Source organism: Gymnoscopelus braueri (assembly GCF_963280865.1).
Source record: "Gymnoscopelus braueri genome assembly, chromosome: 15".
Classification (NCBI taxonomy): domain Eukaryota; kingdom Metazoa; phylum Chordata; class Actinopteri; order Myctophiformes; family Myctophidae; genus Gymnoscopelus; species Gymnoscopelus braueri.
In genome coordinates this window covers 37959701-37980234 of record NC_137620.1, presented here as the reverse complement: position 1 = coordinate 37980234, position 20534 = coordinate 37959701, and the positions used below count along the sequence as shown (strand labels likewise).

Below are 20534 nucleotides of genomic sequence, written 5' to 3'. Positions count from 1 at the left end.
ATTAGTCTTAAAAATCATTGCAAGGACAATATCAGTCACCAGAAGCAGGGCCATGTGTTTTAAAATTAGTCTAACTTTCAATAGGACACATGTGAGTCAGGAGAGGGTTGGACCCAAATGGAGGCATTGGAGGGTCAAGAGCAGGTTCAGAAATGGGGAACATGAGGAGATCCTAGGAATACACTGAGAAAAAGATGGGAAGCACTCACAGGGAAAACAGGAGCCATACAGAACGCAAGTCATGTAACATTGTCTTTCAAACTAATTGGGAATGGGGTATAAATACAACCAAGGTTACTGGTCACAGGTGAACACAATAGTTATCAACACTGGGATAGGCTAAAGACTAACAACACCGATGAACAACATTTGCTAACGATGGGACTGGTGAGACAAGACAGGCAACAGCTACTAGGGAAGACGGGAAACAGTAGGACTAAACATCAAAGTAAAGGTAGACATGTGTAAAGTAAAACCCTGACTAAAACAAGGAACACAAGAAAACGCAACAGGGATACAGACATGTCTCCACAATATCAGTCAGTGTTTTCAATGTTTTCATTTTCATTTGTGCGTTTTGATTTTAACATGGTTTGAAGTTCAATGGGTTTATATAGGAGGGGTGTGTGTCTGATATTAAATGAATAACAAATATCATATATCGGAATATTGAAAAAACTTAACTGTCACAAAAAAGCCAGAGTAGACGTTAAGTTGACCCCAGAAATGATTCCCCACTTAGGCCCTTTATACTTATAGTCATACAAATTTTGCTATCTAGATCTGCTATGTTGTTTCTGATTAATAGCAGACAGAATAAATAAATAAGGGTAAGACAAAACTCATTGTATAATTTCAGAGCTCAGAAGGTTAGAGAAAGGAGCTGATGGGGGTGTTTCTAGTGAACACATGCGGGGTGGGACACTGTTTTCACAGCACTGACACCTTCAAGTTACAAACTACACCTTTTCACCCATGAGACCAGTGGTGGACAAATTACTCAACACCAGTACTTGAGTCAAAGTATTACTCAACTACAAGTGAAAGTTGCTCTGTCACATTTGTACTTGAGTTAAAGTACAGGAGTTCAATTACAAAGTAATTTTGTATCTTTTAATATCAATCTATTGCTGTATTGATTTTTTTTTTAAATAACAGATCTACAAGCTCACAACTTGTTGCATCGCGAAGTGCTGTGAGCTTGTTGATCTGCTATTATCATAATTTACCTTTTCCCTTCTTAGAAATGTAGTGGAGTCAAAAGTACAGTACCTGGCTTTGAAATGTAGTGGAGTGAAAGTCCTCATAATACAAAAAATACAAATACTCAATTCAATTCAAAGGGGCTTTATTGGCATGAGAAAACATACGTTTACATTGCCAAAGCAAATACTCGAGCAAAGTATAGATCCTCAAATAATTTACTCAAGTTAATGTACTTTGTCACTGGCCACCACCATGTATGTCCATGATCTTACGAGTGTAGAGTTCTCAAATATCTTCCATATACAGTATTTAAGAGGAACAGAGGTGAGCTACAGTAGGTTTACATTTTGGCAAGTTGTGTCTGCAAAAGATTCAAATTTTTAAAGCTTCAGGCATTAGAAGCTTTTTCTGTGTTTTATTGTATTTGTTACAATTTGTGACTTCCTTCCAATTTTGAATAGTTTAAGTCGACACATTTCTCTTTGCAACATTCCAGAATGTTTTTTTGAGACCCTCCATTTTAGTTCACATTTAAAACTGCAACCCGTAATTTGTCCTTCCAGGATTTGAAGGTGACCATATTATTTCTATGCTCAGGCAAGAGGTATTCCCCGGGAGGTAATGGGCTTATGAGTTTCATGCAGTGCTACTGTCAACCAGTAGGTGTCCTACCAGGCACCAGGGTCTTTTAAAATGTCTCAATGGAAGAGTTGGGAGACCACCTCCAACCACTGACTGCACACACATGTAGGCCTACTAGTTCTATTACTCTGTGATGCAGATTGGATCTAATTATGTTTTATTCAATAAAATAAGTTATGGATTGCGTACGACAATAATGTGTCAACAAGTGCTTTCTGGTGATGAAGCATCAGGCATGGTGTAGCATTGACTAAAGGTGGATCCATCCAAGTTTTTCTACACCTAACTTTACACACAGTAAACATATTCTCTTTCAATACAGTCTCATAAACACAACATTTAACTCTGAGAGTGTACAAATGGAACCAAATGGACCCGTTACAGGTCCATTTGGTTCCATTTGTACACTCAGAGTTACAGACCTGTAAGGGCCCATTTGGTTCCATTTGTACACTCTCAGAGTTACAGACCTGTAAAGGTCCATTTGGTTCCATTTGTACACTCTCTGAGTAATAGACCTAAAGGGTACATGTCCTAATTGTCAATCTATTTAGCTGGGGACCCCCTGGAATCCCCTCAAGAACTGAGGGACTCTGGTCAACAGGTGACTTCTTCCACCAGGGAGTTTGAAGTAACAGAAACAGGGAGTGTGTCCATGCATCATCAGTATTGATTGAGCAACAGATTGACGTCATATAGTCCACTATGAACGCATCCATGAATACACAACTTGTCAACAATATCTGTCTCTATACTGTTTTATGTATGCATGCAGCTAACCTGTTGTTACTGTTACTATGACGTGCGTGTGTGTGTGTGTGCGTGCCTGTGTGTATATTCTGTTTTGCATGTGTATTCCTGCATACTACGACAGCTGTCGTTTTCCTGTGATGCATTTGTCTTTGTGGAAAATGAAGTACATTTACTCAAAATTGAGGTTTGTTTACTTCACTTGAGTATTCCTATTTTTTAATACTTTATACTTCTATTCCACTACATCTCAGAGGCAAATATTTTACTTTTTTATCTTGACAGCCGTAAATTGCAAAGTAAACTAGTAAGTAGCAGATTTAGATAATTAAGTGACAAATTATGATGCATTATTATAGGTTAAAGTAGTCACTTTGTTTTGAATAATTTAGAATGTATTTTACATAATCTTCTGGGGGTCCCTGGCACAACATATTTTCAGATGGGGGTGCTTGGACTAACATGCTCAAGGACACTTCTTTGCACATCATGCATGGCTACATAATTTGCACATGCATATGAAAGGACCACAATGGAAATAAGTTGCTGGCTTTCTTGCGTTTTATCATTTTCTTCTCCACAAAAGCCAATTGAACCAATTTAGCCTACTTAGTCTATTTGTTCAGAAAGGGATCTATGATATCAAATCAAAGAAAAAGGTCCCGCACACACTGTCTGAACCTTCATCAGGATAAACATAGTCTATTTAAAAATAGCAGATCTATAAACTCACAATGAGTTGCATTGTGAGTTTGTTGATCTGCTTTTTTTGTCTTTTTTTGACAATATGTTGAACGTTTTTTTTGTACTTTCACTTTTGGTACTTTAAGTTGATGCCAGTACTTTTATACCGTTACTCTAGTAAAATGTTGAATACAGGACTTTTACTTGTAACAGAACATTTATTATATTATGCTCTGGCTACTTTTACTTAAGTAAAAAATATTACATTACCGCGCTGGGAGTTGGGAGGTGACTCACACAGATGAGGGAGGTGACAGAGAGAAAGCAGATGACCCACATGGAGAGACGGGGGGACGGGGGGGTGGTTGTCATCACCATGGAAACCGCAGGCTTCGGTTGGATGGTTGAGGACGCGGCGGTCGCCTCCACACCGCTACAGATCTTCTGATCACACGTACGCTCAAGGTCATCCATGATCAATCCCCAACTCATGGGCACGCCGTTTCCCAAGGTCGAACAAGCCTCATCGATCATCCATATCATCTGATCGATTTGTTACTCCAACGTCAATTTTCCTATTCAGCTTTTTTTTGGGAGACTTGATGATTTGACCTCTGACTTCTGTTGTATTCTACAGGTAAGAAGTTTGAAAGTATGTTTTTAATTAAAGGTGCTAAGTAGGAAAAACACAAGACTGGTGTTTTCCATGTCAATACATGAGAGTCAGAGTGAAGTTAAGACGAGTGTCCTCTTCTGAAAGATGTTTGTCTAGGTTCTGGGCCTCTGAGTTGTGTTTGTCTCTGTCTCTGTCTCTGTCTCTGTCTCTGTCTCTGTCTCTGTCTCTGTCTCTCTCAGACAGAGAAAGAGAGAGACGGAGACGAGAGACAGAGACAGAGGAAGAGATGGAGAGAGACAGATAGAGAGAGAGAGAAACACACACACACACACACACACACACACACACACACACACACACACACACACACACACACACACACACACACACACACACACACACACACACACACACACACACACACACACACACACACACACACAGAGAGAGAGAGACAGAGAGAGACAGGGAGAGACGAGAGAGAGACAGAAACAGAAACAGACAGAAACAGAGAGACAGGAGGCTGTTTACATGTCCAGGTACAGTCCAGTTTGGCAGCAGCAGCAGCAGACTACAGTGATTGAGGTATTTATGAGTTTTATTTATAGATACAGGTGCATTTACTGCCTGGATACATTTACAGCACACGCCTGACTGCATGGCTGTTTTGATTAAAAGCTTTTTTTAAATCAAAGTTACCCTGTTATTGTAGTGGTTCATAATGGTTATAACTTCCAGAGTGTACAAATGTAACCAAATGGATCCTTAAGGTTACATTGTACAGTTACAGACCAATAAGTTACAAATGGATAAATGAGGACTGAGGATTTTACTGTGTTAGGTCGAGGTTTTTAGGTAAAGTGTTCTATGCTGAACTTATGTTGAAAACTAATACCACCAATGACCAAAATAAATATTGTGTGTTTTATGAACATTTGGAAGATCTAGGTATTTACAGATATATACATGTATTTATTTTTTATCCCAAAGAGACGAGAACCAAAATAGTTGTCAGTAATTTGTAAAATAGAAGGTTTATTGACTATAAATGTGGGAGGAAAAGTAGTCTATATCTACAAATGTGAACCTTTTTGGGTATGCATCCCATGTGCATATGCATTGTAAACATATAATGCATTATAATGTATAATTATAATTATAAGCACAATAATATAAATATTCACAATGCTTTAAAACAATAATAACTTGTAATGTCCCATATGTGTAATACTTCATAATTACTGGTCACTCATAGACTTATTCTTTTGGCCAGGATCATAGTGTATAATAATCATCATAGTTGTAGTGCATTATAATAATATTACAATTTTACAATACATGATTGCAGTGTAATTATAAGGCAGTGTAAGTATGTTTGCATTATAGACATGGAATTCGTAGAAAGTGTTACCACATTTAGCTGTAGACTGTGTACTGTAAATACACAGACAGACACTATCAAACACGGGCCAACATAACAGTAAAACAACGTCTTGTACAATAAGGTAATGGAGTAAAGGACTTGTTTTTGTGTCATCTGCCAACACTAGGATGTATTATAATAGATTAAATTGATTACAGTCAGTATATATAAAGTAATTAAAATCAGCCTACTGGCTGCAACATTCATACATAACACAATAAGATAATATTATTCTGAAGTAGGGCCCTCTGCACACTGCACACTGAGTACTTTTACTTTTGCTGCTTTATTTGGATCCAAATACTCTTGTGCTTATACTCACATTTTGAATGCAAGAGTTGTACTTGTAGAACAGAGTATCTATTTCCACATTGATGCATGTGTACTTTTACTCCAGTAAGAGCTGTGAGTAGCCTACTTCTTCCAGGCAGATGACATACATACCCATGTCCCTGGAAAAGCCACCTGCTGTCACTGTGTCAACAACCAGCCTGAATGACATCACACATGATTAACATGAGAGAAGCATGTTCACATTTATAAATGCTCAATTAAATGCGCAGTAGGTGATTTTTATTTATTTATTTATATATATATTTACTTACTTAGGCCTACTTACTTAATTCCTTATTTATTTACTTATACAATTAGTGTCAAATAGCTCCAATAGTAATCCGAGTCTAACCCTTCAATAGGGTCTGAAATCCTGAAAAGTAACAGTTTTGGACATATGAGGTTTCCACCCGACAGAGAAAATATAGTCTTTAAAAAAAAAAAATAATAACAATAAACTTTTTGTTTGAACCCAAAAATATCCCCTTTAATAGACTGAGAAAGGCAGTAAGCCAGCGACTCATTCATTTGAAGTTTGATATGCATTATAGGCCACAGACCCCCATTTGATACCATTTTATCTCTGATACTCTACACTGTAATATCCTCAGTGTTCATTTAACTCTCGGAGTTACAGACCCAAAACTTCTGAAGGACTCCCGGGGGTCCTCGGACCACGCGTTGAGAACCAGTGTTCTAGGATGAACATGACACTAAGTGACAAAATGAGATGTCCTAATAGCTGATCCATGTCTCCTGTCAGCCCCTCAGAACACACTGTGTTCTATCTGTAGAGTTGCTGCATATGTGCGAATTGATAGCTATTATTGTCATTCAACAATACAAGTGCATAATTGAACGAAATTCCGTTCCACTGGCTTGCTATAATCTAAAACTACTCCTAGTTAAAAGAATACTAAAATACCACTAATACAATCATTGTCAGTTCATAATGAGACCGAAATATTGCACAGCAAGGAGTCCTCAGCAGCATATAGAGGAAAGGATAGAGTATATTGATATATTAAAATTGGCTTAAAGGAGGACCAGCCAGACGTCACTCTGACTCAGACATAACCATTATACAAACCCGATACGCCCATATATAGGCATGTCACATACTGTACATGTAAACAAACCCGATATGCCTAGGCATAAATGGAGATCCGGTTGTCCAGAGCCACAGATCCGACTGCTATGCACTCTGACAAAGCCCCCGACACTATGACTCAGACATACTGTATAGGTCAGATCAGCAATGCGTCGTAGGTGTGAGGGCCGCGTATCGGCCCGAGCTCTAGATGTGATATAACTACTGTGGTTGCAGGTAGTCTCCCTACTCATCTATTGAAACATTCAGACCCTGGTAGGTGTCTGGTACGACACCTACTGGACGACAAGTAGTACTGTCTGAAGCTCATAAACACAATAGTAGGTAGGACAGCTTTAAAGGCTGTACCTTTGGACTGCAGCTGGGGTCCTATCTACTAGCTACAAAATGTGCAGTTGCTCTCAGATGTTTCTCAATGAGGTGATAGATGTGCTTGTTTGGTGAAGTGTGATGAGTTCCCAGAATTCCAATGGCGTGGGGGCCAGAGGCGTGGCCTAAGCGATGATGTTGTAGACACAGGAACAGATGATGAAGAGTCATCAGGGGAAGTGTGGTTACTTATTGCTGGGTTAATGATGTGAGAACAACCTGATTCAGCACTATACACCTGTACACAACCTGGGAACACACACGCACGAACACACGCACGCATGAACGCACGCACACATACACATGCGCACACACACACACACACACACGCACACACAGTCGCACACACATCCACACCCACACACACACAGATAGACGCATGCACAGACCGACCCACACACACACACACACACACACACACACACACACACACACACACACACACACACACACACACACACACACACACACACACACACACACACACACACACACACACACACACACACACACACACACACACACTGGGTCTGGGAGGTTGTGCAAGGTGGCAGTTAATGGTCAGAGAGACAGGAAGAGGGCGGGTCAGGGCCCTTTTACCCCGAACACTCCTGAACTTTGATTTAACTCTACGAGTGTACAAAAATGACCATGGTCAGGAAATGTGGGTAATAACTGAAAGAATAAGATCGTGGATACAAGCGGACAAAATTAGGTTTCTCAGATGTGTGGCTGGCATCTGCCTTAGAGATAGGGTGAGAAGTTCAGTCACCCGGGATAGACTTGGAGTTCTTCTTCTCCTTTACATGGAAAGGAACCAGTTTAGGTGGTTCGGGCATCTAATACGGATGCTTCATGAGCGTCTCCCTAGGGAGGTCCCACTGGAAGGAGACCCCATGCAGGGCAGACCAAGGGCCAGATGGGGGGATTATATCTCCACTCTGGCCTTCGGAACGCCTCTGGATCTCCCAGGATGAAGTGGCTATGTTTCGTGTATCATCATCAGATGTCCAGCTCAATGTCGTGCAGCCACGCCCTTGTCACAGGTCCCACACCAAAGAGACCAGCATCCGATGGTGGTCTATACTGTACAGGGCACAGGTGGTTCACTCGCATCTGTCTGCCAGGCCCCACTTCATCTGTTAAACTGTTTAACTGTTACCCCCGTGACATGGGTAACCTGGTGGTTAAGAACTCCCCAAAATCGGGATCGGCATCGGACCCAATGATTGAGTTTTGATGTGGCCTGACATTTCCAAAACAATTAAATAACAAGTAAACAAGTAAAATAATGATTATAAATCTCTCTCTCTCTCTCTCTCTCTCTCTCTCTCTCTCTCTCTCTCTCTCTCTCTCTCTCTCTCTCTCCAGATGAATATACTCTAGCAGAGGTGTCCATCATAAATCCACCAATCGAGGATTCCAGGTCATTCAGAACAGATCGCAGATCAACGAGATGTGAGGGCAAGATGAAACAGGACGTTCACCACGACACCATCCGTGGAAAATCCCAAGCCCGTGAGAGCCTCTGAATCCCTCTCGGCCATGGCTCCCATAGACGCACCGGCTCCTCCGAACCACCTGGACACCATCCTCCACGTTCTCCTCAACTCCTCATCTTCATCTTCATCTCCTCCCTCCTCCGTTCCTCCTCCAGCCTCCTCCTGCAGCATAGATGAGTCCTACAAGTACATCTTCCTCCCCATCTGCTACTCCTTCACCTTCGTCTTCAGCATCAGCCTCAACTCGGTGGTTCTGTACCGATCCTTCAGACGCACCAAGCGCTGGAACGCCTCCCTCATCTACATGGTCTGTGAATTAGTGGAGCAACAGTTAATTGATCTGAACCAATTGTGTTTTTGTATGGTTGCTTGTACTGTATAGTCTCTGTTGTGTGTTTTTTGTAATGGATAATGGAAACAAGCTTCTGCTTTTTTGTGTTTAATCCATTTTGGGTGCTTTTAAATGGTGATGCCTACTCTATTCTAAAATAATAGACTTTGGGGAAACAAATGAAAATTTCACTTGAAACAATTACATAGTGAAAATAGCAGATCTACAAGCTCACGTGTTGCGATGTGATGAAAATTAGATCTGCTATTATCGTTTTTTTATGATGAAGTATTAAACAGGGCTTAAGTGGTTAATCAGACTGCTCAGTTCAGATAAGAAAATCTATTATAATTGTTTAAAGGTAGGGTAAGTGATATTTTTTGGTTAAAACAAAAAGTATTTTGTTAAAAGGTTAAAATACTATATTCTGATAGTAATCATTGCTATAGAGTGTTTGTTCAGTAACAGATGTCTCCCTGTCTCTCCAGCTCTTTAATAAACAGAAAATACATTTTTCGGTAGGTGTCAAAATCTCAGCCAATCAGGAGAAAGTACCCATTTTTAAGCTTAATTTGTATAGTGTTCCAGTTAAAATTTTGTCTGCTCATTTCTTAGTGTCATCACTTCCAATTTCACTTGTTTAATCTATATCCTGATTGAGTTCTCTGTCCTGGTTGGATAAAATTGGAAATGAAACTACAAAAACAAAAACAAAAAACTACAAAATACATTTTCTGTTTTATAAAGAGCTGGAGAGACATGGAGACTCTTTATATGGACAGGACACTCTATAGTAACGAGCACTATCAGAACATAGACCCATTTTGCAATTATTTGAAACTTTGCAAATCACTTACACTACCTTTAACATCGATTATCGATTAACATAGAAATGATTTTAAAACATATATGCTTCTCGAATAATCGCAATCAAAATAATCGATAGTTACAGTCCTAATAACATTTATACGTTCTTATTCATAACTTTCCATAACAGGTGAACCTGGCGTCCACAGACTTCATGTACGGCCTGTCGCTGCCCTTCCTGGTGGCCAGCTACATCATGCGCGACCGCTGGGTGTTCGGGGACTTCATGTGCCGCCTGGTCCGCTTCCTGTTCTACTTCAACCTCTACGCCTCCATCTTCTTCCTCACCTGCATCTCCGTCCACCGTTACCTGGGCATCTGCCACCCCATGAGGACCATCACCCTGGAGAGCAAGCGGGCGGTCAAGTGGACGTGCGTGCTGGTGTGGGGCGTGGTGTTCGCCCTGACCTGCCCCATCTTCCGCTTCGCGCAGACCGGCCACGTGACGCGGGGCGGAAACGACGCCACCGGCGGACCGGGTCTCGGGCGAATGTCGAACAACAGCAGCTATGTCACCAGCAGGTAAGACTTTAAGTCTATACCGTTCTAGTGCTCCTGCTGCTATATTTTTTAACCTGCACCTTATGTCTAACCTCATACATGTACATTAGGGCTGTCACGGTTACAAATTTAAGTTGATTAATTGTCACTCAAATAATTGCGATTGACGATTTAATTGTGTGTTTGCCATTGAACATTGAACATATGAATAAATATGAACATATGAATTCTGTTTGCCTTTTAGGCTTGGTAATAACAAATTGCACAGGGCAGACATGACAAATAACTTAAATATACAAAGAAATCATTGACATATTTAATGTCAATGATTGCGATTGGACGATTATGTAATGATTGTGACAGGCCTAATGTACATACCTTCTTTCTGCACCTTATGCCTAACCTCATGTACATAGCTGCTCCTTTTTTATGCTATGTCTATGTACATATCTTTGGTTTTTATTGTACCTGTCTTTCTTTCCTATGTTTTCTCCTTGCTCTAACTCTCTCTGCCCACCCCCCACCCCCCTTTCCTGAGAACTACAAATGATGGAGCTTGCACATAAGATAATGTCACCCACTTCTTTACACCTGTGAACCTGTAAACCTGTGATGTGACGATATAAGGTCGTTTCTGATTCTGCTTCTGATTCAACAGTGTCGGCGGGCCAGCGTGGATGAATGGCAGTAACGACACCCTGGAGGAGGGTGTGGAACTATACCAGAACTGTTGGGACGACGCCATCGATAAGGAGTTCTCCGATTACGTGCCGTACGGGATCATACTCCACCTGCTGGGCTTCTTCGTGCCTTTCACCATCATCGCCTGGTGCTACTCTCACGTGGTTCTCACCATATTCCGCACGCTGCACTCACGAAACCAAGGAGAGAACGGAGGCGGGAGGTCCGTAGTCGGCGGAAGGGGAGCGCGAAGAGGAGGAGGAGGAAGGGGTACGCCGAACGCAGGAGGAGGAGCGAGGTTGCCCGGGAGAATCTACCTGGGCGCCCACTCGCCGTACGCACACCGGCGTCGCAAATCCATCAGGACCATCATCACCATCACGCTGCTCTTCGCCCTCTGCTTCTTCCCCTTCCACGTCACCAGGACCATCTTCCTGGTGCTCAAGGTGACGCGCGGCGTGCCGTGCCACACCATGACCATGGTGTCCATGTGTTACAAGATCACCCGGCCGCTCGCGTCGTTCAACGCCTGGCTCAACGCTCTGCTTTACTTCCTCACCAAGGAGAAGGCTGGGGCTCCGTGTTGCCAGGACGACGTCCGACACCCGCAACACGGCGGCACGCTGCTGTGGCCGCTGAGGATGATGGGAAAGGCTGCGGACGAGGAGGAAGGAGGGGTGGGGGAAGGAGTGCACGACAAGGAGGATAAGGAAGTGAACAGGACTCTGGTGTACATACACAGAGGAATGACCAAAGTACGATATGCAGCGGATTGAACGAGTCAAAGACTGAGCAAAGGAACGAGTGATGTCAGACTGCATGGAAGGAGTTTCCAGAAGAAAATAACACTTCACCCATTTTCAAACTTATCTTCATATAATTGGTCCTCACTAAATGCTCATTATAAGATGGCAGCATTTCTGTGTACTCACTCTGTTTCTCATTGGTGGGTTGTGGACAGTTCTAAAACCTGAACTGAAGTGCTCCTCTGATAGGCCCTTGTTTATTTCCTGCAAACAGCTGTGATCAGGTGAAGAATCAAAGTGAATATGTGGTTTGTCAGGACATTGACGTTGGACTGTTATTCAGGAAGGACAAACTGAAACCACATTACCAAGATGGAAATGTGTTTTATATGCCTTGTCGTGCCACGGTCTGTATTTATCAAATGTCACTACAACAACACTTTCATTCCTTATAAAGCAGTGATGGACAGTAACTAAGTCACAACGATTCTGAAATAAAATGTACTTTGAGTATTTTTAAAGCAAGCACTCCAGTACTTTCGCAAGTGGAGCTTACTATGAAACCGTTCTCGGGTTGTGTGTCTGTGTGCAGTATTGTGTGTGCACTGCCTGTGTGCAGCCGCGCCCCCATGTGACTCACGCTCTCATTGGCTGCTGACAGATCTCAGAGTGCACTACAGTGTGGCTGAAATCCGCCTGCCCCTGGGTGACTAATTACACTCCTCTGAGAGAAATATAGCAGCTACAGTAAAAAATAACACATCTAAAAGCATCTACACGAGTTCATCTATTGGGATATCTAAGAATTCCATGTCATTTGTGCATATTTCAGGCCGGATGGCAAGTTGAAAACGCCTTAGTTTGAGGACAGTTTCACGGAGCCTTCTTGTGGCGGCCCTGTTCTCACTAATTTAACAGTACCACCCACTTCTCTACAATTGCTCATTCCTTTCTATTCTTCTTATTGTTATTTTCGAGCTGCGTTCACTTCCCGCGTTCGCGCGTCTTACTTGTTATGATCCAATGGGTCTAAAAATAAATCAGCAATTCTGCTCCAAGACAGCATGTGTGTGTGTGTGTGTGTGTGTGTGTGTGTGTGTGTGTGTGTGTGTGTGTAGAATTTATAGGCCCTTTGATTAAATACCGTCAACTAATCTTTGTTTTATTTAAAAAATCAACATGAAATATATTTGTATAAAAAAGGATTTCATATTTTTGAATAGCCAAAGTATAAAATATGGTTAAATTGGTTAAAATGATTGTGACGCTATATTAACTACTTTTGCTGGGGACCCCCTGGAACCCCCCCTGGGGGTCCCCGGACCCCACTTTGATGCACGGTACGTTTCACACTTGTTATAGACATCTAAATGTCATGTCATTTCTGATTTTGGTAGTACTCTTGAAACTGTTAATGCAAACATTGCGGTGGGAGTGCTATACAGGAGATATTCACCTGATTCGGATGCTATCAATGCATTGAATGGGACATTATCACCTTTTTTTACACTAAGTATTTTAATAGTAAATAAATAGGTAAAATGACTGGTGCATTTTAACTAATCATAGCTGCTTCTTTTGGCAGCAAGGATTTTAGTTTGTGTAAAAAATGTCAAATCCTACAAAGCTATATTTATTTGTATGGCCTTTTTTTCTGTCAGCATCTGCCTTTTCTGGCAAAAAACACAACGTTTCTGGAAATGTTTTCAATAAACTGATCTAAGTGGAGAATTTCTGTCTGTCTGTATCTCTCTGACAGTGTCTGAGTTCTGGACAAAAATGATATTCTCTATGGTCTGACGCAATATTTATTTTCACATGAACAATGGGTTTCCAACAAGCTGGTAAAGTGGACATGGCAAAACAAATGCTGGCAATGCATTCAGAATCACGAAAAATAGTTTAACCCTACTTAGGGCAGAATTACACATTTTCATCTTTTTTTTCTCCTTTCAGCAGCTTTCACGGGTTCCTCTAGGGGACTTGAATTTCACCTTTTAGTAATTGTGTTACTTACTATACAAAGACATTGGTGAAGACATTTCTTGGAAAGGAATTTGTTACCAGATTTGCAAAAGAACATAATGAATGTAAACTGGAATACTGTATGTACTGGAATCTCTGCAATGTTGTCCTGTTTATCTGCATATTTATACACCTGAACATCTGTTTGTACCTTTTCAAAGACAAATGAACTCTTCATTTGACTGTGTAATAAAATTATGGCCAGACTGTGCTGAATATAAAACATGAGAAAATATGTTTCTGTGAAATGAATTTACATATACTTTACAGAGCAATCCATCATGTCACAAGAACTTGACACTTGAGCCCCATTTAAAGCTCCTACTTCCCTTACTGTACTATGTTTTCACTGACTTCACTTTGAATTTGATAAAGATGCCTTCCTTTTCCTTCTCCATCCCAACTTTGTTGCCATTCTGCCAACACATTCTTCCATATTATAGATTTCGCCTCTGCTTTGCTCATATGGATTGCTACCTGCATCTCCTCACTTGCTAGCGCCTCCTTGGCTAACACATCCACTGCTTCATTTCCCTAAATCCTAAATTGTATTTCAGTTCCCCTTTGGATTATGTTTTTATGCACCTGAACTGAAGCACTTTATACAGTAAATCTTACATTTTGAGCTAAAGGACTCCCAAGCTTTGGAGTGCCTCCTCCACCCACTGTAATACCATTATCACTGCATACATTTCCAATGTCTACACCCCCAGACTATCTGATGCACGTTTATATATAGCTCCATAAAGAACCTCTCACTCCGCTATACAGCTCCGAGATGAGGTGCATAAAATTTTAGGAACGGAGCGAAACTACCCGTTTAAATCGCTTATTCAGTCAGCCTGTGGCCATGTTTCCCATTGTAGCCAAACCGGGAGCAGTACTGGCAGCGGACGTAGGGGGGGTTTCCGGGTTGAATGGGAAACATGGCCACAGGCTGACTAAATAAGCGATTTAAACGGGTAGTTTCGCTCCGTTCCTACAATTTTATGCGCCGAACCAAACTTTAAACATCCGTGCGGCTTGGAATCTACCATTAGTTTTGGGATACGACGTATACAAAAGGGTAAACAGCGGAGCCTTGGCAGACGTTCACCCGATTCTGGAAGGTAACGACATAGAACCTCATCTCGGAGCTGTATAGCGGAGTGAGAGGTTCTTTATGGAGCTAGTTTATATACTGCACAGCCGTTCCCAGGATCCACTAGCTGTCCCTGTCATTTCTGTATCTAGTCAGCACTGTCTGACCAGTGGCTGCACGACAAGAACACAGTCTTTATAGTCTGAGGAGCTCATCACACAACCAGGCTCAGCTGGTCCTCACAGGTGACTGCACTTAGGGCCAATCAGACTCTTGGCCTCAGGGAGAGGGGGGAGGAGAGGTAAGGTCCTTGCACACTGGTGCGTCTTTTCGTTGCGTTTTATTTTTTTTCATTGTTTTTTCAATTTTTTTCATTGTTGTAAAAAAAACGCAACGAAAAGACGCACCAGTGTGCAAGGACCTGTAGCATGGAAACCAGACGAATCTGCCAGTGCCAAAAAAAGAAAAAATAGCCCTAGTAATATTAATCTGCCAGGCTAGGGTTTAAGCCAGACTAGAGGGGCAGAGGCACACCCAGTGTGGCAAACAGTCATGTCAGGGACGAAGCAGAGGCACACTGTACACAGACAGAGGCTGTGATCATGACAGACAATGACAATGTCTTTAATTCCTCCGTCCTCATATCACACAAATAACAGTTGTGGTCAAAGGCAGTGGTTCTCAAAGTAAGGTCCGGGGACCCCCAGGGGTCCTTGGGGGGGTTCCAGGCTGTCCCCAGCAAAAGTAGTTAATACAGCATCACGATCATTTTAACCACTTTATAATACTTTGTGCCACACTGTTTTTTATTAAAAATAGGCCTAATCATAATTTAAAAAATAAGGAAAACAAAAAGACTACCTTACTGAATGCATGGTCATGGACCACATGGTCCATGGATGGACCACAAACCCCTGATGTAGAGTGAGAGTGTGAGAGAGAGACATACTTTGTCCTTCCGTTAGTTAGTTGTGATGATGAGCATGTACTCAGTGAACCGTGGAGACCTCTGGCATGTTGTTGTTGTGCTCTGAGTGTTTCATCTTCACATTGTAAATGATTCATGTCAGTTGTGTAATGATGTAGACCGCTACTCTAGACAAATCACCAAAACCACTGGAGTAGCAAACTGACTTCCGCCCTGCAACTGCAACACTTGATGAAAAATGGAAAATAAACAAATACAATAAAATAAAAAGATTACTTTTCATTTCTTAACCGCATCCTCTGGTGTCTGGCATTTTGTTTTATAATGCAATTTTGGGTCGTGGGTGGGATGATGGCCGACTTGGAAGTATTAATTAAGCCCTATATACTTCATCTTTATGACAAAGAGTGAAAACAGCAGATCTATAAGCGCTGCTTGGTATATTGTGAGCTTCTGGATCTGCTATTTTGGCTATTATAGAAATAAATAATTAAATGATTGAGACATTTAGCTAAATTGGAGTTAGGGTTAGGGATGACAAGGCATTTAAATTTCAGGTTTAGGGGTTTGGATTAGAGTTTTCCCTATTTTATCTTGCAGCAACATCGAAATATATACGACCTACAAGCTTGTAGAGCTTGTACATCATCTATTTCCCAGCTTTTTTCTATGCCATCCTAAAATGTTGATGTCCTCACAAGTAAAGCAATACAAACACTGGGGGGCATTTCAGAAACTCTTTGAGTCAGAGCTTTGTGGAAGTGCGACCCATCCCACAATGGTAGGCGTTGAGGTGTAATCGGTAATGGGGGCTTCCATGCATTGGGGATCAAGGTTTACCATGCATGATTGCACACTGTTATTACAGCTGTTGCTGTTTGTTAATTGTTGTTGCCATGCAGTCTTTCGCTCTCTCTATGTCTCTCTCTCTCTCTCTGTCTGTCTGTCTCTCTCTCTCTCTCTCTCTCTCTCTCTCTCTCTCTCTCTCTCTCTCTCTCTCTCTGTCTTGCTCGATCTGTCTTTGTCTGTCTGTCTGTCTGTCTGTCTGTCTGTCTGTCTCTCACACACACACACACACACACACACACACACACACACACACACACACACACTCTCACACACACACACACACACACACACACACACACACACACACACACACACACACACACACACACACACACACACACACACACACACACACACACACACACACACACACTCTGCTAGTTGAAATGGCTCTTGACTTACAAGAGTATGTATGTAAAAACTGCAATACCACTGCAAATGAAAATCCTGTATTCAAAATTCGACTTCAGGAAATGTACAACAGACAGTATTGGCATCAAAATATAGGCAACAAAAAGTAAAAGTACTCTTTGAAGATATTTAAAAATGTGTCAATTTCGTTTTAAAAAAAATAGCAGATCTTCAAGCTCACAAGCATGTCACATTGCAAAGTGCCAAAAAAAGAGCTTCCAGATTTCCTATTTTCGAATAGCTGAAGTATAGAATATGGGTTTTGTAGGTTATTTAAAAAAAAGCAAACTAACTAGTAACTGACGTTTAGTTCTTGTGCATATCTTTTCCCCCCTCTTTTTTTTTTGTTGTTGTACATAGTGATATTTTTTTTTTGCTGTTTTTTTTTTTTTTTTTTTTTTGTAATGATATTCGAACTGTGGTGCCACTATGTATATGAATTGAATACCAAGGCCCTCATTGGAAACAAGTCCGCAAGGACTTTTATGAACGGACCTGTTAGACAAAGTATTTTAAATGTAACTGTGCTGTTTTACATTTTTTGCCTAATAAAATATTCAATCAATCAATCAATATCAAATATTCTTTGTGGAATAAAAGGTAGCCTACAATATTGCCTCTGAATGCAGTAATAAGGCTAGATCTATGTATAAAGTTAGGCTATACTGTAGAAAATATGAAAATAATGAAGTAAAGTAAAAGTAAGTTATAAGTAAAGTATTTGTAGTGAGTTAAGTTCACTACTTTCCACCTATATGTCAAAAATTGAGTGGCCATTACGGGGATCGAACCCGCGACCTTCGCGTTATTAGCACGACGCTCTAACCAACTGAGCTAAACGGCCTTCTCTATGATGAGCCTTGTTACTCTACCAGTACACAATTTATAACAACGAAAGGACTTTGGATCCGTTTTTCTCAAACTTCTTCATGTCAAGGACGCTCAAATGAATATGTATCTGTCTACGGACCCCAGCTGAAAATGAGGGACCGCCATACAAGATTTCTGTTGTTAAGCTAACCATTTTCTGCTATAATACAAATAATAGCCTATATGTCAATGTTAGCTGTAGAATACAACTCTCGTAGACGTATTTATGATTCTTACGTTTTCAATCTACGAGAGTTGTAGGGTTCACCCCCATGGACACAGGGACTTTCAGCACTATGCCCCGTAGACACTCCAAACATGTACAAATTGAAAATAAAGGTGCTTAACCCCACGCCACAAATGTTAACTCTCGCTACGGGGTAGTAGTTTAATGTAATAATCCATATATTTCAATAAAGAAGTGTTTTAATGCCGTCTGTGGCCGATTCTGTCGGAAGTTCCCAATGGACGGTAGTGACGCGCCCCATCTGGTGAAACCCAGAATTACACTCAATGTAAACAGGAAGTAAACGAGGGTGAAAAAATGGCGTTCGGCCACAGACGGCATTAAAACACTTCTTTATTGAAATATATAGATTATTACATTAAACTACTACCCCGTAGCGAGAGTTAACATTTGGGGCGTGTGGGTAAGCACCTTTATTTTCAATTTGTACATGTTTGGAGTGTCTACGGGGCATAGTGCAGAAAGTCCCTGTCTCCATGGGGGGTGAACTCTCGTAGATTGAAAACGTCAGAATCATAAATACGTCTACGAGAGTTGTATTCTACAGCTATTTAATTGATATATTCTTTCTGTTACAAAGTGTGTGTGTGTGTGTGTGTGTGTGTGTGTGTGTGTGTGTGTGTGTGTGTGTGTGTGTGTGTGTGTGTGTGTGTGTGTGTGTGTGTGTGTGTGTGTGTGTGTGTGTGTGTGTGTGAGATATTATCATTATTATTTTTATTACACTCTCTCCTCGCTCCTGTAGAGGGCGACAGATCCCCGCTGGGCGCCAGTGTGTGTGTACTTCCTGCTTGTGGTTCAATTCAAACTCCAACCGCCGCTCCGCCGTCCCGTGCTGCAGCGCGGCCTCTGGGACGGTTACGACACAACCAAATTAAAACCAAATAAATTTATTAAAATTCACACGAGTCATATTATGACAAAACGACCACGGGGATCGAACATGCTCACCGACGCGCACATTTTCCAATTGACGAAAAATTATTCGGCGCACGTTTGTTGTTTTTGCGTGTGTGTGTGTACGTACGTGTGTATGTGTGTGACGGTTGTGTTTGTGTGTGTGTATATGTGTGTGTGTAGTAGTGGAGCCGCCTCGCTCGAGCCGTTGGCGCCACTTTCAAATCCTCCACTGCCAGAGAAGAGAGAAAAACTAGTTTTCACTCCATTTTTATCCACCTTTTTTTTTATATATCCTTATTAATGACATTACAACCAGGAATATTTAAACCCTGTTTCATGTTTCGCTCGAGGCATTTTTTTAATTTTAAATCATCTGGAAGGTAAGTGCGTCTTTTTTTTAAATCCATTTTATTCACATTTTCTGCTTTTTAGAACTTGTTTTAACTTATAGTTTTTCGTCTTTTTGGTCAAAATTCAGAGCAGCCTTCGACGGGTTTTTGATACATTAACCCTTTACATTAAACTTTTAAATGTATTCGTGTAGGAAAAGTACAGTTTTACAGCCGTGTATGTATGTATGACTCGACGAAAAACTAAGTATTTCAGCCTATTCTCGCTTCTGCTTGCTTTTCATTTTGCTGAGTGCTGACTAACCCATATGTCTTCCTTTCCAGCCTAAAATACATCGTTAAAACAACGTTATAATATTTTCAAAAAAAACGCCACAACGTCGCTGTAACGACGTTTTGTGCGAACAGTTTTATTTTCGCCATATTCGCAGCATTTCCACGGAGCTTTGATGGTTCTGAATCTGCGGAGCCGGACACTCCCCCGTCCTACAACCCCCGTGCATGAAGCTCTGTCCCGGGGGTTAGACCCTCCCCACCGAGCCCCCCCTCCATAGCCAACACTGGGCAACTCCTCGGCGTTTATTTAACTCTGAGAGGGTACAAAATGGACCCAAATGGACCCGTGAGGGTCCATTTGGGTCCATTTTGTACCTTCTCAGAGTTATACATGGATAAAATCCACACTGAGGATTTTACTGTGTAATACCCCACCCACCCCACAACCAAACTAATAGAAAATAACGCGTAGTATCTACACTTTAAAGCGAATTAAACCGAGTTGTGCGTAAATTAAACTTACAGAAAAAAATATATCGTAATTGTGGCGGTCGAGTTGGAACTCAGGGTGAAAGTTTTGAGGCTTTTAGCGGCTGTCTCGAGCTGACAAAAATATATATAAATAAATAAACCCCCAAAAACACGGAGTCAGCAGATTGTGTCGAGCCACACCGTGAAACCCCGAGGGTAAATTTAACCCTTTTAGAGCTTACAAATGGAGCCAAATGGGACCCCGTTGTGTTAAATCAACGCCGACGATTTTCCTGCCGTCTTTCCTTCATGAATTGAAGCTGAACGCTTTTAAAACAATTAATGAAATGTATCGAATATGTTACAC

General features: G+C 41.3%; 1 protein-coding gene across 2 annotated transcripts; it reads left to right on the top strand.

The window, feature by feature from the left end:
- The first annotated feature begins 3667 nt into the window (after positions 1-3667).
- LOC308101935 (P2Y purinoceptor 3-like) lies at positions 3668-13494 on the top strand. Of its 2 annotated transcripts, none has more exons than XM_080451485.1 (4): positions 3668-3919; positions 8506-8943; positions 9965-10356; positions 10994-13494. In XM_080451485.1, exons 2-4 carry the CDS (start codon positions 8680-8682, stop codon positions 11790-11792), a joined length of 1455 nt encoding a protein of 484 aa, XP_080307611.1. In that variant the 5' UTR covers positions 3668-3919; positions 8506-8679; the 3' UTR covers positions 11793-13494. The 2 variants fall into 2 exon arrangements, with proteins under 2 accessions (XP_080307611.1, XP_080307612.1); XM_080451486.1 differs by lacking the exon at positions 3668-3919 and adding an exon at positions 4343-4483.
- Positions 13495-20534: the final 7040 nt, after the last annotated feature.